Consider the following 25,143-nt stretch of genomic DNA (forward strand, 5'->3'; position numbering starts at 1 on the left):
TAAAGTAAAATTAGCGGCTTTTACCCTTCATAATGTTTTTATTAAGTATGACTGATTTGATATTATCAGTAGTACAATTGTTCTTCCTAACCTTGGTGACCTTTCTAAAAAAATAATTTAAATAATTTGCAATGACATGTGACTTTGTAAGAAACACACCAAATTCCACAAAACATGTGGATACATTAAATCCTCTGGCCTTTGCAGCCTTGGTTCTTCCTGAGAAAGCAATACGATTATGGTCGCTGATTCCAGCTGAAACTGATAGCTCTTGTGTGTTTATCAGGGGCACTGGTATAGATGTGATCTGTATAGGTAGAGAATTCAATACCACCAGCATTTACAATCACTCTAATAGGCATAGATGCAATTTGAGCCATGTTACAAGTACAGTATTAGTGAGAGAAAATAACTTTCTCCTCACAGTCCAAGTTTCAGTAAACCAATTAGCATTCATGGCAAGCAACATTTTTTTATTTTCATCTGTGACTTTGCCAATCATTGCACATACTGTAGATCATTGTACTTAAATCATTGCAAATACATCATTTGGGTACAGTATGGCTTGGAGGCCTTTTGAGACATCCTACATTCACTGAGGTAAATGCGCCCCACAGTGTCTTAATGTTGTCAGTCATCAGGTCACTACATAGTTTCACTGGAATATTATCTTGTAGTTTATAAATTGAAACACCCCCACCAAGTCTGTTTCTGTCCTTTAATATGGAGATACATTCAATTAGTGCATCTGAATTATCAAAGAAGCAGACCAGGTCCATCTAAAAAATGGCAAGATTATATATATTTTGACTTTACTAATGAAACCAGCTCATGCATTTTGTTCCTTGGGCTGTAGGAATTCACAAATGCCAATATTAGGTAATTAGCTACATGGATATTATTTGAGGACATGTCTGTAGAATACATGTATGCATATGTGTAAGCAATGTACAGGTAATATTAGTGGGTTCAAAGATATATGGATTAGAGCCCGACCGATGCCAGATTTTTGGGTCCGATGCTGATCCCGATTTTGGAGAGTCCTAGTCCACCGATTACCGATGTTTTGGCCGATATTTTGTCAAAAAGTGCAACATTTTCAAATCAATTTGAAAAACTTATATTTGATCAAAGTTTATATATTTGAGAACATTTAACTTATAAGCAAACAAATAAATAAAAATAAACACACAAAGAACTTTCTGATAGATAAAAAATGTAAAAGATGATATTAAATTAAATATATATATTAACACCATCTTCAAGTGGTGTGAATTCAAAATAACTCCACACATTGCTTTTACTCCTTTATTTTCCAGCCATCTATAAAAAATTAATTTAAAAAAATCAGTTTTCCAGTTTCAAACATGTATTTTTATGAATATTATTATTGTTGTTGTTGTTATTAATTTATTATTATTTATTCTCAGTAAGTTAAATGAATTATATTTTCTTATTTTATTCCTACTACATGATCTCAAAGACTAAGACTTTATCTAGCGGAGCTAATGAGTGAATCAAGTGTAACGTTAGATGAAACTAAATTGACTGGATGAAATACGTAACGTGAGGCTTGTCCATAAGAATTCGGAGGTGAAAAAAAATACAATGCGCTTTCGTGCAGGTTACCCGCGCTAAGTGTTGGTGGATTCACTTCTCCAACAGCAATCCTTCTCTCATGTTATCACGACAAAGCTAGATAACATAGCTTAAAATTATCCACGTTATAAGTGTTTTATCGGCGTTTGACGCGTGACTAGATGACACACTCGCTTGCAATAACGCGTTGGCTATTGACACAGCATCATATAGTAGCTAATATCATTATCTCAGATAAAAAAACAAATGTGTGATGCATTCAATCACCATTTTATTTTGGCTGGTTATTTATTTGAGAATACAGCGATGTTCTCTGGAAATGTAGATCCTACGCTGCTTATGTGCTCACTGCCAGTTCATAAAGGCTTTCTAGCCAGCTAGCTTGCTAAAGTGAACCAAATGTTAGCTAGCTCGCTCGCTTGATAATGAGGATTGATAAACATAGTGGTCGTATAAACGCATTTAATTAAAAACTTTCACTAAATATACATACCTTTATTGCGGCAATCGAATCTGTGCAGACAAGTCTTGCAGTGGAGAATATTGGATGAGGCACGAGTGACAAACGTCTTATTACAGAAGTAGCGCGTCAGCTGCTGCAGTTCACACTTGTATTAGAGCTCCCTCTACTGGATAATTCTAGTAAATAGTAATTACAACGTTCGAACAGACAAGTACAGATAAATAATCAATGTTTTTTTGTTTATTATACTTATTTAAAAATCGGGACACATCGGCTGCATAACTACCGATCCCGATGTCCTCAAAAAAGTCAAATAATGGCCGATATATCGGTCGGGCTCCAATATGGATGTGTGAGGAGCATGACTGAAACTATGGAATAGAGGGCTTGGAATGTTCATCCCTCTCAAGTTTACGAGAGGAAGGGCTAACTTGCATTGGGCTTTGCACCCCTCACAGGCCTTTCAGAGGGACAGAGCAGGCTATGAGTTTGTCTCAGTGAATGTAGGCAATGCTCCCACGCTCTCTAGGAGCCTTTATGGCTGGGATAAGCTCTTTTTCCTTCTGCTGCACAGCATCAGAGTAATCATTGAGGAAAATGTCAGTTCCTTTCAAGTTCTTTGCTCTTTCCAGAACAGCCATCTTATCCTTGTATCTCAAAAATCAGGCCACTAATAGACCTCCTTCTGTGAGCAGAGCTGGCAGCACGTTTACCAGTCCTATGAACATGCTACAGCTCAAATTTCCTCTGGTCCATGTGGAGCTTTTCAGAAATCATTTTCCTGATCTCCCTTACTCTGAAAATACCCAACATGGAGGGACAATTTGTTTTGACAATCTGCAAAACAGACTTCAGCTCTTGGACCTCTCTAGTTAAATTGTCTATCCTTTTATTTGTAGAATCCACAAGTATTTGGACACCTGAAGCTGCTGTCCTGCTGTTGTATCAGCTGCTTATACGAGTCTTTTTGTTAATTGAATAGATTTCCAACATAAGCAAGAAAACCCCACTCCTCTCTAGTTTCACCTGAAGCTTTAGGCAGCATGGCAATATAATCTTCAATGACAATCAATCAACACATGCAGATCGCAAAGTAGATGAATGTGGAGGAAACTGCCACAAAATGTACGCAGCTCAGACAAAATTTTAAACTTCTCTTTGTGCTGACAGTTGCCTTTCAAAAATAATCTGATTCAAGCAAAGCTGAACTGATACTATGTGGTGGCAATGATGCCAATGCGATATTGTTGGGATGTTTTTGATGCCAAAGAAAGAAGTGGTCCAGGAGTAGGTTGGATGTCAGACAATCCCTTCAAATTCTTAAAGGAGTACCATGGTGATTTTCACACTTTCTCGGTTTTATGTGCTATTTGCACAAGAGGCATTGAAGAAACACAATGAGCAAAGTATTAAATATGTCCGTTCTGTATTTTTGGAGAAATATGCGTTTTAAATTCATCGTCCTATTTTCAACCGGTTGAGAAAGTTGTCATTTTTCTACGTCACGAATACAGTAACCACTCCCATTTCCACGCCCCGTAAAGAAATCTGACAGGACACACCGTCCTGCTGTTCAGACAATGCAAATATTTGGCTAACGTTAGGTTCACTTAAATTAGAGTGCCTTTAGATTATTTCTGGTTATATTCATTTAGCTAGCTAGCTAACGTTAGCTAGCTAGGAGGTTTGCTTTCATAAGGCAATGTTATCGCTAACGTTAGCTTGCTAGTTTGCTTTTATGAGGACGTTATAGTTGTGCTTTTATCTTAACTTGGCTAGCTAGATAGCAAAAATTATAATTGGATATAAGTCAACATCCTTACCTTAGCTATCTATCGATACTTGATATACTACTAAGCTAGCTAGCTTGTGAAAATTCAGTCTCCCAAAGAGAGCGCGTATCATGGGGGTAGCTATGGTAATGGGGCACGGTCTGTCAATCATAACTAACTGACAGTTCTCATTACCACGCCCAGACGGTTCGGGTGAATTTTTATAGTGGGAAATTTAGGCTTAGAAAAATACGTTTTAAAGTACATTGAAATGACTGAAGAATAAAAAAATTATGCACATTTGTTTTGTTGTTGCCTGAAGTCAACTGGGAAGTGTCACGTTCAACCACCATGGTACTCCTTTAATATAAAAATACCATCCATTACTCTTCATTGGACGTGAATGCTCTATGTGTGGTAGGGTACCATGTCTCACGGTCAAGGGAGGTTGTAGGAAGGCTCAGGAGGCAGGAATTCAGCAGAACTGATATTTTTTTTTTTTCTTCCAGCAGCTGGTGTTACAGTGATTAAATGTTTACAGTGAAATAAAGACTTAGGCAAAAACAAAACAAAACAAAAAAAATATTTACAAATGTTCAGACTTGTCTTTGTGTAATCTGAAATTGGAAAACATGTATCACCCGGAAACAACTCACAACAGCAGTCCCGCACCGACTGGTTTTTAAAATCTTCAGCCTCCCGCTAAAATGGAGGGACGAACCACGTTCAAATTCCAGCAGGGCAATTAGTTATACAAGCGGAGTTTACACCCCTCCCCTGGCTAAACACATTAGGTGCGCTTATTCCTATAACAATGCGCATGCCCTGGCGCACCGTTTGCGAGTGGAAAACCAGATGTGATGAATCGACAAACAGAACTGAGTGTGAGTAATGAATGGAAAGCAGTTTACATTTGAACAGCGTTTATACAATTATCTCAGCTGTTCCATGCCATGTGAATTAATTTTGCATTTATTAATCCACTAATCCATGCAACAGTTGTGAGGGAAAAGATGTACAGTGAATTATGAGAGTTCGCGAAAGTTTATTTTTAAGGTGGAAAATTGTCCGGAAGTGAAAAATGTGGAAGTGGCGGGTTTGAGCGCTTCGATCTCGATGCTGAACTACAGAAGCGCATTTCATTCTTAAAAAAGAAAAAAATAGACACCTTATCTTGTAATTACGAGATCAGGATCTCGTAATAATGAGAAAAGATTTCGTAATTACGCGAAAATATCTCATACTTGCGAGATCAGGATCTCGTAATTATGAGAAAAGTTAAAGGACCATACCAGTGTTACTACATGTCATTGTCCATTGTCAACATCGGCCACATAGCTTACATAAACCTCAACCATTTTTCCCAAAATTTCTTTATTTTTGAGATATCGTGTTTGTTTACGTTTTGTCCGGACAGACGTCATTCACTGCCATTTGTGTTGAAACAGTGTGGAAAAACACTCTACGATACTTGACAGTTGCTAGGTATAGGTAATTCACCCTTTTGAAAATCACTACGCCGTTTATTTTATCTAAAATTACTGTATTACTCAAATACAAGCCATTCAAATTTGCGCATATCAAGTTCCAGAGCATCTAATTTAGGCGTACGCCGGGCCTCAATAACAAGCCAAGACAATGACATGTAGTAACACTGGTATGGTCCTTTAACTTTTTTCATAATTACGAGATCCTGTCCTGTGTCTATTTTTTTTCTTTTGTGAATGCAATGCACTTCCGTACTTGACGGCACGCTCATGATAATATGCGTTTCAGCCATAGACCATATAAAAAATATAGATTGTGATTCATGACGTCACCCACTGATTTGCTATGGTTAGTGCTCACTGGCGCATGAATCCCAAACTAGGGCGCAGCCACATTGCCCATTGCAACCAAAGCAAGTGCAGTGTAGCGAAAGACTGGAGTCCACGACTACAGGAAAATCCACCCTGACTACCTTACATGGTAATTAGACACGCCCACGTCTAGACAACAAGCGTGGCCTTGCAACCACAAAACAGTACTGTCGTAACATTTCAAGTTCATTGTGCAAGATACGTTTAGTGTTAAGATATTTACATAGAAAAATAGATAAAATAGATCTTTAACTAACTAGTTAGCTAGTTATATAGACAGATGGATAACAGAACTCTGGATAGCTAGACAGATATATCACGAGAGAACTAGCTAGCAAGTTAGCTAGATAGACAGATGGATCGATAGCAAGACAGTAAGCTTGCTCCCCCTAGCTAAGTAAATAGCTTGTCTTCTTAAAGAAGCTTCACAACTGCTTACAAATCTGATTTCACCAACAACATATACAAATTATAAAAGACGAGACTTTATGAGAATCAGCTGAAACCCCAAAGTGCTCAAAAATCGCGTTTTGACATAGAACCTTGTTTATCTGAAAATGTCTCAAATGTATTAACCGAAAGAACTGGAGAGAAGAATCCTTAGAATAGCGGTTAGTACAGTTGAACGCAGCACACAACATTTTTGGACCTTGGACTTTTAAATGGTGAGATCGTATGTAGCTAGCTAATCGGAATAAAATGACACAGCATCACACCTGCCGCTGAAGCACTCTGCCTGGCTGTGAGGATGGGGAAATCCTTATTGGGATTGGGATAGCAGGTATGCCATCCCGCCAAGTTACGCCTTGGCGGGGGCATGCCCCATACCTATACAGCACCGAGAGTTTGGCACTTTTCAGGGTTCCCCACAGAAATAACCACAACAGCCACAGACACTCAGCCCTTAAAAACATTAAATTCTGTACATTCTGACCCCATTTCAACAGACAGAATTCATAAACAACTTCACATGTCCACACAATAAAGCCCCAAACTAAGGGGATTTGCGTTTCCTTTTTCTTTCCCTTCTTCTTCTTCTTCTTCTTCTCATTCTTATTTTTCCTGCCGCCTATCCCACTAACAACATGTCTCCCCATTGGACATTTCACTGACACCAGCCAAATCTGCACCTACACGACCCAATCAAAAACGCGCATACACACGCAAAATACCCATACATTTTTACTCTGAAACATTTCCAGTTTAAACAGCTAGTCTGCCTGTGGCCTAGAGGGTAAGGTTACAGGCTTGGGAACACGGGGTCGTATGTTCAAGCCCAGGTAGGAACACGTTTCTTTAACTTGCTTCAACCCTCACTAATAATTGTCTACTACTTTTCAATTATTGCTTTTGCACCATATCTACCCGCCGTTCACCGTTCAGTTATTAACCGGCTACAATACTGCTAAGATATATGCATTATGACTTACCGTCTGTACGTTCAGTTATTGACCGGCTACAATATTGTTAAGCCATATGGATTCAACGGAAGCTCTTCTGTGCTTACTGGCTTGTGTTCTTCTTTAAAACCACCGGCAGGTTCGCTAATGATATTTCACGCATTGCATAGCTATGGCATGGTGCTGCACTAACGAAGTCACAGACTGGTAAACCTCCGGTTTGAGGCTTGAATCCCGACTCGCCCTCAGGCAGATCATTTCCTCTTTTACACTAACGTTTTCTTACGCTTGTATTTGCTTTACCAAACCTCACTCTCGACCACCCACATGCATTTCATGACGCAAATGTATTCCTTTTATTAAAAAGTTACACCAGTTCACCACTGTGCCATTTCTACTAACTATATTTCTTCACTTGGCTACCGTACAAAACTTTCATATCAGCAAACGCCACGTTTCTACATTCATGTTACCTCGCCCTGTTCTCTATCTAGCCACATAGGCTACACACAATTACTACGTATGTACGTTCTGCAACTCCGCATTAAAACATTACATTTAAAATCATGATTCACTCATAAGCATAACTACTAGCACTGAACATGAGAAAAACACATTAGTGCAATAGATTACAATACAGGCAAATAACGCGTGCAATGTTATTTAACCCTCCGCTTCAACAACTAACGTTGAATACCGACTGTTATATATACCGTTTGATAAGGAATATAAGCTCGCTCATGGTCACTCCATTTACTTCGCACTATACTCCGTGATCATGTCAACCTTCACCTACATGCCCATTCTGCTAAAAACATATTGTTTCAACTACGGAATTTCGTAATTTCATCTTAATTTCTCTCACCCTGTTGTTATTCTCTCATATGCAAAGCCTGCTGGGACATGTGCGTCTGCTCCTATTCTCCACTATCATGTTTTCCGGTTCTAGTTTAGCAAAACAGCGAAGAGGATTCCTACCTGCAGATAAGCCTATCAAAATGCCTTATAAACCTTACAAACACTAAAAGTGCATCTCCACGAAATAACAGACAATGGAGCAGGACAGAATGATAAACCTTACAAACACTAAAAGTGCATCTCCACGAAATAACAGACAACGGAGCAGGACAGAAGGCTACACAAGTTGCGACCTAGGGAGTTATAATTCTACGGGCGTGTTGATTATTTTGTCAGTCAAGGCTCGTTGGATGGACGTCAAATCCGTGAGTACATACCATATTCCATCCGCGTTTCTGATGCGTTTACGCTTACGCCACTGCATCCTTTCTCACAGCCACTGTTTTACATATATAGCAAACCGAAACTGCTGAACGGTACACGCTCATCAGACTGTACAGATTCACACAACGATAGCCATAATCCACAACCGTTTCTTGCAGGGTCGCATTTCTCACTCTCATAATAAAACGCTTTGCAAAAAGAAATGATATTTCATAAAAAAACACGTTTTCAACGTACAAAAATGCCAAGTTACTCAAAAGTATTGATATCAAAATGACGCCAAGTTACGGTACTACAAACAATATAGGCTATCTTGCCTCACCGAAATGACAAGATGTATTTCAAAGCAATGCTACCCAATATTTCCTCAGTTCTTTCAAGTCACTTGGCCCTGTGTTTTGTAATCTTACCATTTTACAATGTCATGCAAATTTTGTGTCAGATCAAAGAGTCAAATATTTCGAATTGCCTCATGGAACACATTGAAATTAATGTACAAAACTGCTGCTGAGTAACTACAGGAAGCATGTTTCCCCAGAAAACATGTTTATACTTGCTTCTGAACTGAATTTGAGTACATGTGCAAATTATTGTATATTTGCTACGTACAATAAATACTGCAGGTAAAATACATATTGTACATACATACATAGACAACTTCTTTATCCCCATGGGGACATTTCCCTCGCAGCATGTTACATTCACATTTACGAACACACACTTATACCAAGAAACATACTATCATTCACGCAACTGAAAGGCTGGGCAGCGAAATACATGCATACCAATACAAATTGGACATATACACGCCTATTCAATCAATCTTGATTGTGAGAGAGCCATCCACACACATGTTTGGCCTGTCCATGTAGTGCATGCTTATACACAGGGCCAAGTGACTTGAAAGAACTGAGGAAATATTGGGTAGCATTGCTTTGAAATACATCTTATGACATTTCGGTGAGGCAAGATAGCCTATATTGTTTGTAGTACCGTAACTTGGCGTCATTTTGATATCAATACTTTTGAGTAACTTGGCATTTTTGTACGTTGAAAACGTGTTTTTTTATGAGATATGATCATACGGTAGTAGGACAAGCCACATTGCACGCACTGAAATTAACCCAGATTTGGGAATTTTGGCGGAATTATTTTAAAAAATCAGACCCACCGGAGACATTACAAGGAATGGGATTAACTAGTTAAATCATCATTTCTTGTGTAAAAATTTATTGACTTTATATTTCCTCAGAGAAAATTGGCCTCTTTTCAGGCTTTCCCCATTGACTTAGCATTGGGTGGGCGGGGTTTCAAGTTCTTTTTGCAACCAGGCATTGCAGTTCACGCAGTAGCCACTGGGGTAAAAGGCTTCTCTCATAGAGGCGAGTTGTTGCCCCTTGGTTTCAGCACATAAAGGCGCACTCGTGATAATATGTGCCTGCATCATTATCACACAATGCATGATAAAGATTTGGTAAACTTCATATTTTATTACAATGTTAAAAGTAGGAAGTTAAAAACTGTCTGTATCGCTGCAAGTGTTTTATCTATACATAAGAAGAGGTGGTGAAAATGCTATTTTTTGTCAGTAAGTAATCGGAAGGGAGGTTTGTCCTGAGGCTGCTGGAAAAAAATATGCAAATCCTTCCCAGAATGAAACGTGCAATAACGTGAGAGAAAATTAATATTTCTAAATGTGATAATTTTTCACCGAAAAAAAAGTATTATTTTGGTTGAATGTAGCACTGATAAAATACCTCCTCATTCCTTCTCATTACAATAATATTTACAGGGATTATCTTCTGGGGAACATCCTTCAGACCTAAAATGTTAATTCCCTGCATAGGTCTTGAAGTCTCCAGGTATCTATGTTTAATACATGTCTGCTCTGAGATTTTTAAAATGTGTGATTCACAAGGAGACTTGTCAAGGGTTGCAGGCAAGGTTTGGAGTCTTTTTCAAAAATGATGAATAAATCAAGAATTGAACCTCTGGCTAAAAAAGCTACCAATAGAGAGAGTTCTCTTTTAATTTTCTTTTTACGCTCTTCTTTGTAGTATGATTCATCCAATGTCTATACTAGTGACAGGTTGTTACAGGTGACAAGTTTATGACAGCTGACCAAGCACAAGATGTTCCTGCCTGCGTAGGTTTGCATAGCAATTGCTGGTTGGTGTCAGAAGCGCTCACTCTGTTGTGGGAACAGCCTCATCACCATAAGGTCAATTAAATATTTATTGGCCTTCCCTGAGATGGACCTTTTAATTTTTCACATTGTTCACTGCAGTTTAAAGTAAGCCAAACTGAAATCTGCTTTGGAAATTGTGTGTGTGTGTAGCTGTGTCTTTGATCTGAAGGGATAGAGGGATAAATCAAGTACTGCACTTGTGTTACACTCATGACCTTGTGTAAAGCCCTCAGCCCCTGTTTTTTAAAATCAAATTGTTATGCTGTACCCTCCACACCTATTAGACAGTGTATGTGAGCTAATGTTTCTTTCTGCTTTGATCGTGCAGTTTTCAATGAGCGGTAAGTGCTCTACCTGTTCTGATTGGGACACGTTGTGTTGTCATGCTGTAAGTATTGTCACCCAATTCACATTAATCTGATGTGAATTGGGTGGCGTAAATAATGTGATGGCTTGTTTGTTTGGCTGTGATGAGGCTTTTATTTCTCAGTTGAAATCAGATTTTTTAACCAGATTAGTTATTAAAGAGCACTTCAACCATTGTAATACTAACTGAATTTTGATTTTGACTGCTGGTAAATCCAAAAAATGATGAAAATTGGTATATTAAGTTTGTGAAGAAAAGGTGAATACAGGACAGGATCTTACCCTTGCAATTTTCATCATTTTTGGGGTTATTTCTCTTTTTATTTTTTGATGAATTACTGTGAGTACAGTGCTTGAAATATATGATGACCTCTGCAGTATATGATCTCTATAATATACTGAGCAAATACTAAACCTTATTCATTCCCTGATATAAAAACAAATTAAACTTTTGAAAAGTCAGAAACTGATTTCACTTTGAAACCTATCAACCAGCTAACCATAGCCTAGCAGTAGTAGAGTAGTTTAATTTGCAGGTGATACAAAATTGTCTGGAAAATACTGTAGGATAATTCAAGAAGACCTAAACAAAATCTGAAAACATGGCAGATGACATTCAATATAAAGTTCTGCATGGGAGGAGTGAAAATAGATAGTGCTAAATTTGAGAGACTCTGGGTTATTGGGGGACAAAAGTCCCCCAATTGACTGTAAGCTTAGGGTTGTAACTAGGTAGCTGTTTCGTAGGTGACTTAGTTAATGCACCCATCTTAACTACTGCTTGTATTTTTGCATAGACTGCGTTGTTGCTGTTCTCGTTTGTGTTAGTGTTAGCCTAATCAGTTTAACTTACAGGGTCCAAGTTGAACTATGCGGTTGTTCCCTGCACTTGGAACGGTACTTCTCTCTAGGGTTTTCGACACACTTGTTCCTGGTTATGGTTATACACTTTGTTGTACGTTGCTCTGGATAAGAGCGTCTGCCAAATGCCTGTAATGTAATGTAAAAGTCTATCTGGGTCTAAGCATTGTGTTGTACCAGTGAAGAAGGCCAACATGATTTTAGGATGTATAGCTCGGAGTATAGAATATAACTGTAACAAAGTGTAGTGCGGTTTGATCAGGTTTGTTCACAACAACTGAGTTCAACAACCAAATCAGAATTCTCTATGTTTGTAGAGCACCACTTAGTCACATAACATACACATGACAGTTATTTGGAAATAAAGGATATATATATATTTATTGGCTATGATGATGAATATGTGAGTTGGCTAATTGAAAACAATAATTTGCATGATATGCAGAATAATAATATATCATTATTAATCAGAGGAAATTGTAATTCTGCGATAGCTAAATATAGAGGTTAACAGTACTACCATTTAACACAGGTTCATTTGCGTAATGGGTTAGTGACACGCTACTTTATATTGGGTGGTTAGTTGAAGTTGGGGTCGTGACAGGTTCCAGTCAAGATGACTTGGATGTGCACAGATCTTCCATTTGGGTCCGGCCAAAGGGAAGATATAGGAGGAAAAGCCTGGAGATTTGTTCCTCAAAACAGCTGTCAAAGGGAAATAAACCAACTTGGTTTATTTCGCAGATGGTGGCAAGCCAACTCAGACAGGTCTTGGTGATTAAGCAAGGTGCAAGACGCACAGTGAAGTCCGTCGCTGTCCATTAGGAGACACAGTTAGAACAATAATGTAAAGTTCTGTGCATAAAGGATCTGTAGAGTAGCTGGTGTGGGTGTAGTACGTCTTCTGGAACTTTTCTGTTGTATGGCCTTGATGGAAGGTAGCCTGGTACCAGTGATGTGTCAGTCAGTTTTCACTTCCTTGTAGAGCCTTCCTGTTCTCAGTAGTGCATTTACAATACCACACAGTAATGCAGCTAGTTAGTATGCTCTCAAATGCACATCTGGAAAAGGTGACGAGGATTGGAGTGCTCAGTCCAGCCCCCCTCAGCCTCCTCACAAAGTAGAGGCGATGGTGAGCTTTCTTGACAGTGAGCAGTGTGTTCTGGGACCATGAAAGTTTTTGTGCACACCCAGGAGTTTGAGGTCACTCACTGTTTCCACTGCTATGCCGCTAATATAAAGAGGGGTTTGAGCAACGTGGCTCTTCCTGAAGTCGATAATCATCTCCTTTGTGTTTTTGACATTGTGGAAGAGGTTATTTCCTTGGCACCAAGCCTCAAGCTCCCCCACCTTCTCTCTGTAGGCTGAATAATCATTATTTTTGATGAGCCCCAGTACTGTAGTGTCGATGGCAAACTTAATGATATGATTACTTGGGTGTCTGGCAGTGCAATCATTGGTCAGAAGTGTATATAGCAGTGGGCTAAGTACACAGTGCTGGGGGCACCTGTGTTCAGGGTAATGGGGAGGGAAAAGTAATTGTGCATCCTGACTGTCTGAGACCTGTTGGTTAAAAAGACCAACACCCAGTTGCACAGTGATGTATTTAGACCAGTAGTTCTCAAACTTGGTCCTGGGGGACCACTGTGAATGCTGGTTTTCATTCCAACCTCAACTGCAATCCCAGAATTTTAACAAGCTGTTAATTTTTTATTAATTAGGTGCTTTTCATGCTTTAGTCCCCAGTCGTATCCAGGGCCAGTGAGGGTGCGCAAAGCTGATTCTACTAATCAAGGCGCTTAGCAAAGACTCAGTCATCATCCAGTCATCCATTAGGTGCTTTTCATGTTTTAGAGCTGGGGTCCCCAGTCTTATACAGAAAGGGGGAGTGTGGGTGCACACACCTGATTCTACTAATCAACCTCTGGTTGCCCTTGCCCTTTCTGGATAAGACTGGGAACCCCAGCTCAAAAACATGAAAAGCAGCTAATGCATGACTGGATGATGATGGCTGATTTTAAGTATGTGGGGACAGCTGCCTTGGTAAGTGAGATGTTAATAATGTCTGTGAAGATTTTGGTGAGCTGGAGTGCACACACTCTGAGTACTCAGCCTGGGATGTCATGGTCCAGCAGCCTTGTGGGGGTTGAGTCTGTGCAGGGACCTCCTCACATCTTCTGATGTTACAGACAGTGGCTGTTCAGTGGTGTTAGATGCTTCAAAGTGTGCATAGAAGTTGTTTAGAGTATCAGGGAGAGAGGCATCGCTGGTGCAGTCGACAGTGTTTTTTCTTGCATTGTCAGCATTACCTTTAATGCCCAGCCACATGCACCGGAGGTTGTTCAGGTGCTCCTATATCCTTTGTCTTTAGGATTTAATCGCTTTGGCCCACCATGGAAAGAGGACACTTTTGCCTTTGACAGAATATAGAAATAGAGCATGCCAAAAATGCACGTACACTTCTGATGATATTGATTAAGAGGTAGAAATGGCTCTTTAATATGCTTCTTTGTTTGAGTGCTTATCTGACTTTGCTCTTTGCAGAGAACATATTTATAGATGTTTTGTCATGTGGAACTTTGTTTAATTTGGCCATATTTAATTGCTTCACACCTGTGCTTTAACACCACATAAATTCTTCCATACAATCTTCTTGTCTATCTTCAAAACATTACCAAATATAGCCTATTGACCCCAATAGAAGACCTCATCAGCCCGTTCAGCCAGATTATATATACGAGCCATTTTCCCATAAATATCTTCTTTGCTCCCCTGACCTCAAAATAATGTGTTTACTGTCTGAGGGAGGAGGACATTTTGTATGTCAAAGGCTGAATCATATTTTTCTGACACGGTCAGGGACAGCAGTCAAGGTATAGCATTGTCTGAGAGCCATGTACTTCAGTGTCACCTTTCCCCATCTCATGTAGCCTATAATATCAGTGAAATCAGTAAAAAATGTTTGAGTGAATTTTAAATACATATGTAAATGAAAATTGATAATTGATTTACAACACCCCCCCCCCCCAAAAAAAAAAAAACAAAAACAAAATTTTTTATATATATATATATATATAAGACTGCACATCTGGATTGTTTCATTTAGCCTACATCTCAAGACCATGCAGTAGGATTTCCACTACACTAGACAAACATCTGTTCCGTCTAGAGGACTTGAGTGCTGGGGTGCATTACAAATCTTTTGCATATTACCTATTTGTAGATTGATTCCAGTCTCTGGACCATTGCTAATACTCATGAATGTAGATTGAACAATGACAATAATGCTGTGTGTAAAATTTATTTATCAGGTAAACCTGCTCATTAATGCAAATAGCCTGCTCCTCCATACAGTGAATCATGTGGCAAATATATGAAGCATGCAGACATGGTGAAGAGGTTTATTTTTTGTTCGACCAAACATTAGAATGGGTGATGAAAGTGACATTGACTATGGCATGATCATTTGTGCCAGATGTGGGGGTTCCAACATTTCAGATCCAGTTGCCTTCCTGCGAGTTTCACTCACTAGTCTCTAAGGTTTACAGAGAATGGTGTGGTGAATAAAAAGCCTTGCGGTTCTCTGGACAGAAAACAACAGCAAAGACCATGCCGGCTACCACTCGTGTCAGCTAAGATTAGACTACAGAGGGCACAAGACCACCAAAACTGGATGATTGAGGATTGGAAAACCATTGCCTAGTCTGATAAATCTCAATTTCTGCTGTGACTTGCAGATGATTGGATCAGATTAAGAATGTGGTATAAAAAGCATGAATCTATAGGTACTTATGTAATTTTGTACTCTAGCAGGGCAGTTTCTGTGCTGTGCTGTGCTGCAAACAAAAGCCTGACTGAAACTTTTCAAAAATGTTGTTAGTCTACAATATGTCTAGTAGATGAATTGAGGCCAGTTTTTTACAATCCTGGAGATAAAAGGCAATTTGGAGATGGGTCTAAAATTACTATAGATTGCTGGATCAAGGCCACGTTTTTTCAGGAGGGGCTGAAAAACCACAACATGCCGTGCATATACAAGACCCTGAAGTGCCATATATTATTGTATTGTATATGTCATGGAGTGGTTTATGTCTCACCATGGCTACAACTAAAATTCCTGGATAATCTTGTGATCTGCACTGATTCAAGTAGTGGCGTGTTTTAATTAGCGGTACACTGCATCAAACGGTTAAAAAAATGATTAGTCTGCAATTACCATTTCAAGACAGCAACTAGTCAACATGTCAGAAATTGTCGTTCACGTCCCTCATTGCATTTCCTTTTATTTTGTGATTTATAAGTCGAGAATTTGAAAGATTTTGCACAGTGATTTAGAACTGTAATGAGACAAAATACCTGGATTACCATGCTTATACACAAAGTAATGGCTGTCAACCAATCGATATTGAGTATTTATCCAAGCAATGGCGTGTGTGTGTGTGCGCACGTGCGTGTGCGTGTATGTGTATATATATATATATATATATAGTGAGCTCCGTAATGTTTGGGACAAAGACATATTTTTTTTATTTTTATGATTTGGCTCTACTCTAATTTTAGATTTGTAATAAAACAATTCACATGTGGTTAAAGGGCAGATTCTCAGCTTTTATTAAGAGTATTCCTATACATTTTAGCTTCATGTAGAAATGACAGCACTTTTGATACATAACCACCCATTTCAGGACACCGTAAGATTTGGGACATATTAGTGTTATGTAAATGATAGTAGTCATGTAGTTTGTCACCTATCCTTTGCATGCTTGAAGTCTGTGATCCATTGACATCACCAGGTGCTGAGTAACTTTGATGATACTCTGCTAGGCCTGTACTGCAGTTTTCCCTTCAGCATATGAAATGCATGTTAGATGACAATCGGGTGAATGACTTAGCCAGTCAAGAATTTTCCTGTTTTTGGCTTTGAAAAACTCCTTTGTTGCGTTAGCAATATGTTTGAGGTCACTGTCTTGCTGTAGGAGGAAGCATGGTCCTTTGATTTTTATCTCTTTACAGCTAATCGGCTGTGCAATCCCTTAGCCTTATTCCTTTTCAAATGTTGTCACTATAAAGGAGAACTGGTTCTCAGATGACCTCCCTTTATATATGAAGACACAGCCTCTTAAATGCTTTGTTTCCATAGATAGGGATCCACCATCAAATACAGTAATATTGCTGTTATGATAAACATTTCCCCTTTTGTACACCATTTGCCATAATCATCATTCTCTTCATCTGGAAATAATGTATCACTATCACAGCTGGTTATTTACAGAAACCTGAAAATGTATTTAATTCTCAATTTAGATTTAAATGATAATTACAGATAAAACAACAGTTGTAATGTGATTTATTCTCCTCAACCAAGGGGAATATTTTGACCCTTTGGCCTCCTACTCTACTTGGACCTGTGACTGAGGCCATATACAGCAGCTCCATCTCCCCTGCCATCCCATTAACGGCATGCCACTTGCTCATTAGCGGTGTGAATTATTGAGGGTTGTCTGCTGCCATGTCTTATATTGATACAACCTCATCTGTTTTAACTTGTTTAATTGTTTCTCCATAATTAAAACACACTTACAGTCTGAATGAGGAATGCCTTTGTCTGACTGTCCAGCAGTTTTAATGTACCATCAGGGAAAATGTTTTTTCTACTGTATGTGCAATACTTATCTGTAGCATTTTTTCTGCGGGGAATAGGTTTCTTTGCTTGTTTATTTCCTTTTCTACTGGGCTTCATTTTATAGCATTGGTGTTGTATGAAGGAAATTCAGTGGTGATATATATATGTATTAAGGATATTTAAGATGGTTTGTTTGCAATAATTTTGGAGAATCTCATGAGAAGAAATACAACTGTTGGTGCCAGACTGTGAACTTGTTGGAAATACATGAAGTCAGCCAGACAATAATTGACTGTAGCTCTACAACTTACTGGCTATAACCAGGTGTATTAATCACCAAGTGCCTTTGTTGTATGCACACACACACACTATACACACTATATTGTATAACCTCTGAGATACTTGGGGAATGGAGGTTGTTTGGAAATCATGTTTAATTGTTAGTAGCTTTTAAAGTGAAGCCAAAATCTGTTTTAATTTGAATCCCTGCTGGTAACTTACATTACTCCAGTCTTATTTGAGGCTCTCAAAGGGTCTCCTTAAAACATATTCTGTCAGCTTTCGCAACATGGAAAACTAGTGACTTTCCCACATCATATGCCCCTTTTAATTTTTGATGGTAAAAATACTGCTGGCTTGTGGATTTTATTCATTATTTGCTCATTTTGTTTCAATTTACGGTGCTGCTCCAATATAAAACAATGACTGTAATGCAGTTAACTCTATCAGAGGTAAATGCACTGAACTAGCTAGAAATGATTCTTACTGTTTGATACAGGGAGTGAAACGGTGCGTGAACATTGTGAGGGGAGTTGAGGTTTGCCAATGCTCAGGCAGCTTTAGAATATCCAGTTGAAATTACTTATAGCACAGTTAATAAAAACATTTGATAATTACATTACATTATATTTATTTATCCAAAGTTATGTACAATAAGTGCATACTGAAGGTCATTGGAACAACTATAAAACACAGGTCCGATAAGGTATTGTACCTTACCGGACCTGTGTTTTATAGTTGTTCCAATGACTCATTATGTAACAGTTATTCATAGCCATGAACACAGTAAGTCCAGTTCACACAGTAAACATACTGTAGGCTAGGTCATAAAGTAATGTTAAGATTGTCAAGAAATTAATGTTGTCCCCTAATATATTAGAAGTAGATACCATTTGTTTCATTTTGTTGCTCCCTCAAAAACCTGCATGATTTCGCATGATTAACCTGACAGTTAAAGAGTGGGCTAAATTTACATTTTTTATCAATGGAAAGTGTAATGTTTTTGTGCAATACTCACCTTTTTGTATTATTAACAATAACAAAGAGAATCCATGCATTATATAACTGGAAGATAGACAAGCGTTACATATGTTTTTTCAGTTCATAGACTTTTCATACTGTTCAGTCTGTATCTTTGAGTTTGTAGTGTACTTGAAACATCACTAGGCATGGGCCAGTTATGAGTGTCACGATATACTATGGTTTTAGAAATTCAGTGCTGAAGCCACAAAGATTTCCCGTCATGCCATTCTGATGGTATACATATTTTCATATTATTATTGTAATTTTGGTGTCAGTCTAGTCTGCAACTTGCAACTTTTGCCACCTGCCTTTTCAGACCATGTCTATGGCACAACTCGCAGCCCAGCATGCAATCATTTGCTAATTTTGGGGCTTTCCCATGCAATGTGCCCATGATCATAGCCTATTCAAAATTTTGACATAGATCCCTCAAGCAGGACTTCAGACTATGGTCCCTGATGATTAATTATTTTTCATACACCCATCTGTAATGAGAAGAATTAGAATAAATGCAACTTGAACAATCATTTCATTTAACTGACTGTCCATAATTACAGTTTTTTTTTGGCATAATACATGTGATACATAATAAATTTAATATCAACATAAAACAAAAATGAAGAAATAATTAGCATTTTGTTATAAAAGTTAGAATCATTTCACCCTTCATATGTGTTAGTTCATACCAACGTAACTGAGCAGCGTAATGGGTCTTGCTGTTGGAAATTTTATAATTAGTTTAAATATGCATTTCTTTTTCTTCATAAAATGAAAATATTTGTGCAAAGAAAGAAAACAGTTTTTTGACTTGTATGCTTTATTTCAAATTACTGATGATCGCAGAATGTCATTACCACTTGTGGTCAAAAAGATAACGGTTTTGAATACATTTTACAGGTAAAAGTGGCTCAGAGAAACGACAACAGAAGAAAGGGCACAAATTGAAGTTTTAGAAGACTAAACTGCAGTGTTTCCCTAATTTGTACCAGTACTGAATATGCATGCTACATGCATTACTGTAACTGCATTAGTTACCTCCTCCCAAGCAAATTTAACATTGTCTGGTAGCACCCAATATCAAAGAGACTGATAAACAAGCCATGTTATTGTTTTACCTGGAGGGTTTATCTTTAGGTAGTTTAAAAATAAAGTTAATGTATGTGGGTCCTGCTATCTGTGGAGACAAAATAATAACCAGGAGAAAGTTGCCTGCAATGTACGTGAGCTGCAACTGCTGTCCCCAAAAGGTTACACTTTTTTCCCCTCTAAAGGAAATCACTCAGCTCAGTTTAGTTTATATAAGCCATGCCATTGTTGTGAATTAATGATAGAATTGTGTGCTTTCATTTGAGCAACTGTTCATAGTGAGTCATTTTACTGCTGTGAATGAGATCACTAGCATTGTAATCTTCCCTGGTTTCATTTTGATAAAACTCCAAGATACTGTTGCCATTATTTCTCATAATGTTATAGTATAACACATTTAAGTTATTTAGATACAGGTTTAATGGGAAATTAAAACTGGGTGATAATAAATGTTTATGCAATTCTGGCATGGGTGTTGTTGTATTTAGTGCCATTTATCCAGGACACTCCTGTCATTCTGTCCCCTAAAATAAAAATAAAAAATAATACAATGTTAAATATATATATTTTTAAAAGTAAAAAAAACAAACAAACAAACAAAAAAAAACTTCCTGAACCAATGGCTTCTTCCTTCTTCAGACAATGAGAATGTAGGGGAAGAGTAGACCTAACAACTGAATTAGTCAAACCCACAACTTGGTTGGTTTAGGATTTTTGGCATTTTTTTGCACTAAAATTCCCAGAGATGGGAGAGGGAAGTTTGAGTGTGAGCACAGAGCTGTTCACAATAGCAAGGGATGAATTTGATGTACACACACTCTCCTTGTGAGAGAACTGCTAATTTATACAAGAGTACAGTTGTGTTCATGTACAGTTTTGTGTGAGAGCAGGGTAAATTTGAGGGCACATATATTTTTGCATGAGAGAAAAGGTAATCTGTGCTAAAGGAATCATGCTCTCACATTTATGTACTCTGCTCTCGACAATTGTACAATTGTAAAATTACATTGTGATTGGTTTTGAGAGCATGTTGAATTGAATAATATGCTCATTCAAAAATTAAATGATAATGTCAGCTGTCTTTAGGAAAAAAACTGTCACACATTTATCAAACAATCTACCCTTTTTTCCTTCAGATAAGCCAGTGCTTCTATACGACAGCACAGATCTGTATCAAAGCCAAGAGGTGAACAGAAAGAATAGCTAGGACTATACTTAGGACAATGCTCTAAGGAACAGAATGATAATTAAACCATGGTTTTCCTCCCCCCCCATTAAATTTTGGAAGCAAGTAGAAAAATGGGGAAAAAATGCAATAGAGCCAAGCAGTAGCTAAAGCCAAGGACTGCAATATGCAGAAATGTGCAGTGGAAGAATCCCTGATTATAATCCTGTCATGCTTTATTCTCCAATGTCTTGATATGCTTCAGTGTTTGAATGACACAGATCAATTTTCTTAAAAGAGGTTTGTACGCTCGGTCAACATGGGGAGAATCACCTCTCACATTCCCCCCACCATCAGCAAAGTGTTATTTTCTTGCTGCGAGGTGAGGAAGCAGCTGGCAAGGCACGCACACCCCTCCCCGGTGAGGCAGATGTTGGATGATAATGCGGTTAGCGCTAGTCTGGGCTGACATCTCATGTTTCACCGGGAGTTGAGGCAGATGGTGTCCTTGACTCCTGCAAGAATAGGATAGGTTATTGAATGCAATAGGTTGTTACAATTCATAATGGTAAATTACATTAGCCTGCTCACCAGCCTTCATGACAGCTAAGCAGCTAACACTCCCAAGAATCCATTGTCTCTTTTAAGGTAACCTGATTTCATTGATAATGACAATGGAGCTGGGGCAGAGGGCTTTCTGGGGCATCTCTCTCTTTCTATATCTCTTTTCCTGCCTGGGTTTCTCCTCTAGAGATACCTGATGAAGTGAACAGTCTTTTCTTGGCTCCTATAACTCCAGGCCCCACAGTACCTCCCCAGGCTGTAGTGTACAGATTCTTTTGCTGCACGACTGAGGCAGATTGTGCACATCATGTAGGCGGTCATATGATGCCATTGCTGCTCTGAGGAAAGGCAGCAGCTCACTCAGGTATGTCAGTGTTTCTTTGGATGGAGACAGATTGGCATGAGGATGTGTAGGAACTGGACTGATTACAAAGAGGTTTTTAATTTCACATGAATGTATATTTTTTGAGACATGGTTTTCCTGACATTCTGCAATTAATGTGATCAGTTCTACCATGGTTGATCTGTGCTATGTTGCCTTGTTTTTATGGAGAGGAATGACATATACCTCCAGATTGAGTTCATGTTCCTAAGTAATGTGTGGAGTGGCTCATCCTTTATACATAGCCTTCTGTTGCAGTGATTCGACGGATACCTTCAATGGAGCCTTTAAAATGTTTTCTTTTGAAACTAGTTAATAACTATTAATAATAGAGTGTGCCATTAATCAGTTTGAAGACATGGCATAAAAAGAAGTCGTAGCATGGCTTTTGACAACATAAAATGTGGTAGTAACTCTTTAGGAAAAATGTTCATATTATATTTCTTGCTGTTTTCAGCTAGGCCGTATTCTCAGCCATTGTGTTTTCAGTATGAAATATGTTTGGATTCCCTGTCATTGGACAGCAATGGTTCATAAATCCCCTCTCCCATCCCTCCAACACCCACCCCCAGCTCTCAACCATTGCAGTATATATAACACATGGATGGCTGTTTGTCACTTCTTGGCCACTGTCAGATCCTAAGTTAGGGAAGAATACACAGACAGATGCATCATGCTGTGAGTTGAGTGCCAGACGCAGCCAATAAGACTGCCATCCGTTATTTCCTGGAGAGAGACAATCTTGCCCTCCATACTTCAGCCTGCTCAATCAATTAGCATGTAGTTCCCTTTTATGCAAAAGACATGTGGAGTAATTAAGGAATCCTGTAGTTCCCTCGTGATTAATGACAAGAATCAACCCATTTTCCTGAGGAGGAAAATAGGTTAATTCTTGCAGATGCACCAAAGTTATTAGCAGGGATCAGCAAGAGAGTAATGACCCAACAAATAGTTGAGCTAGACTGGGGAAGATCATTGTTAGCCCTAAAACAATCTTGCCATTGAATCCCTACATTCACTATTTGACGCTCATACCATCCTGGGTAGGGAAGATCAAGTTGATTGGAGTTCCTTGGGTTAATATACCTGATCTCCAATGTGTGAACGCTCCTCTAGTAGGCTACTGTGTGGCCAAATGTGTGAAAAATAGGCACCAACTTTCAGGAGAGTACAGACAATGAGTTCTAAAATGGCATTTTGATATAAATCTGAATTTCTAAGTTGTACACTGGAAGACAATTCTGGCTTCTGTTTTCCTCGAAGGATATTGTATATTCTGTTTTTTAGGTGTTTAAATTCTTAGACATGTACATGATGTATTCTGTATTATGTATAATATGTATTTAGAATCTAGATCCCTGTACACTTATTGGTGTTATTGACAGTAAGTTACACATGGCCAGCCGCTGGGTTGCCCATTCACATGCACTAACAGAACGTCACATAATGATTGCCAGTCCATTTCAAAAGTGACGGTACCATGAAAATGGATTGTTACAAGGTGACAGAGCAAATATCCCTTCTGTCTTTCATTAGATAAGTATAAATAAGAAGTTGGATGTTTAAAATTCTTTTTTGAATTCCAAATAACAGGCAGATGGTATTTGGGATAATCTAGAAAATGGTGGGGATATGATATGCAGTAGTACTGATTAAACATGTTAATTCAATGTATATTAATTTGAATTATGTGGATATAAACATCTGGCTCTTACTGTACATTTATGCAGTTAAACCATCACTTCCCTAAAATTGCTTTTCTGAGGCTCTACACTCCCCGAATGGCAGGTTTTATTATTAAAAACTGAGAAGGGTAAGATCATCCTTCACAAGAAGTCTAGTGTGAATTACAATCATCATCTTCACAGACAACCAAACACCTCCGATGACGACCTGGGGCCTGGCTGATCAAATGCTGTTTTTTTCTTTCAGAGGTGCACAGAGTGCTATGGGCCAGATTTTCCAATTTGCTTTCCTTGGTGGTGTGTACTTTTATCATTGCGGGGCTGCCGCTCACTCGGTAATGAGTCTCCAGCCACATTTAAAGTGTCAAGACTGAAGGGCAGCTCAGAAAGCAACAACAAAACAGGTCGATTCGAATTTGCTTTATGTGGCAATGTTAACAAAAGCCTTGAGCATGGAAAAAAGCCAAGGTGTTAATTATATTGACATTCCTTTAGGCTCGCTTCTCTGCAGATTAATGTTTCTGTGGGAAAGCGTTTTTTTAAAACTACAGCCCACCCCTTCGTGAATGATGCACTTAGCTCATCCAATCACGAGACAGCAAGTAAGTGATGGTAGCAGGGCTTTGCAGCTTTCTTTACGCTCTGGGTAAAAAAAAAAAAAAAAAACAGGTAATGAGAGCTTAGGAGGGATGATTTATTGCCGCGCCTTTGGTGATGTTGCCAACGTTGCTGTAAATCTCCGGAAAACCTCTCATTCTGATGCAAATCAAAAGGCAATTTGAGCCCTGCCAAACCCTGAAATTAAAACAAATGGTTTATGGAAGGCAGTACACAAGCGTCTTAAAATTACCGCTCAGGGACCATCGTATCATGCATTACACAACCCTTCCCCTCGTTCGTCACCTCTCTGCTTCGGACTGCTCCCTTGCGCGTTCCTGACTCTTCTTGGGTTTAATCATCTAGCCGACATGAAAACATATTGATGTGTTATTTCCTGTGTGTCTGTCTTTTTCCTAATAAAGAGAAAGGTCACCGTATTCAGTGCCTCACTGAAGAGCTCGTGCACAAACGCGTTTCTTTAATTTGCAGATTAATCCCTTCATCTCCTCTGTTTGGATAAGAAATGTGGTAAGTATTTTTTTTCGGTTAATTGTACTTGGCTTAGAAGCTATCAGAAGTAATCAATAACTCAGTGCAGTATAGATAATTTCATGTGAAGGGGTTGGGCTACTGAAGATACTGATACAAGTAGCAATTTCCTTCTCAGGCACCTTCTGTTTTTTAAGAAGCATTCCTGTTAGCTAAGGCATTACTATCAAACGCTTGCAATGTTTGGATTACTGGGAGTAAATACTGCACCTCGCAGTAAGTATTAGATATGTGCTGATAAATATCTTAATGGCCTGACAATTTCCTATTCAATAAAATGCGAGGCAATGAAGCAGCCGTGGTTAAAAACAGTGCTGAGGATGATGAATTTTCAGTCCCTTTATTGTCAAAAGGGAATCATGAATAAATACACCATGACAAAGCTTTTGAGTTATATGTCCTAGCATTTAGCTGAAAATCCAGACTGTTGCTGTGCT

The 25,143-nt window shown here is 38.6% G+C and overlaps 1 protein-coding gene across 3 annotated transcripts in view; it reads left to right on the top strand.

The window, feature by feature from the left end:
* klhl4 (kelch-like family member 4) overlaps positions 1-25,143 on the top strand; it is a 133,786-nt gene that overhangs the window by 17,550 nt on the left and 91,093 nt on the right. The window contains exon 1 of one of the 3 annotated variants that reach the window (XM_064328152.1): positions 4,632-4,718. The exons of 1 other annotated variant lie outside the window; for it this stretch is intronic. Coding sequence is in view for 1 of the 2 variants with exons in the window: in XM_064328150.1 (XP_064184220.1) it covers positions 24,681-24,685 (5 nt within the window). In the remaining variant the exon portion in view is untranslated. Of the gene's footprint in view, positions 1-4,631; positions 4,719-24,515; positions 24,686-25,143 lie in introns of those variants that run through there. One more of the 3 variants, XM_064328150.1, reaches the window with a different exon arrangement.

Source organism: Anguilla rostrata, chromosome 3 (assembly GCF_018555375.3).
Source record: "Anguilla rostrata isolate EN2019 chromosome 3, ASM1855537v3, whole genome shotgun sequence".
Classification (NCBI taxonomy): Eukaryota; Metazoa; Chordata; class Actinopteri; order Anguilliformes; family Anguillidae; genus Anguilla; species Anguilla rostrata.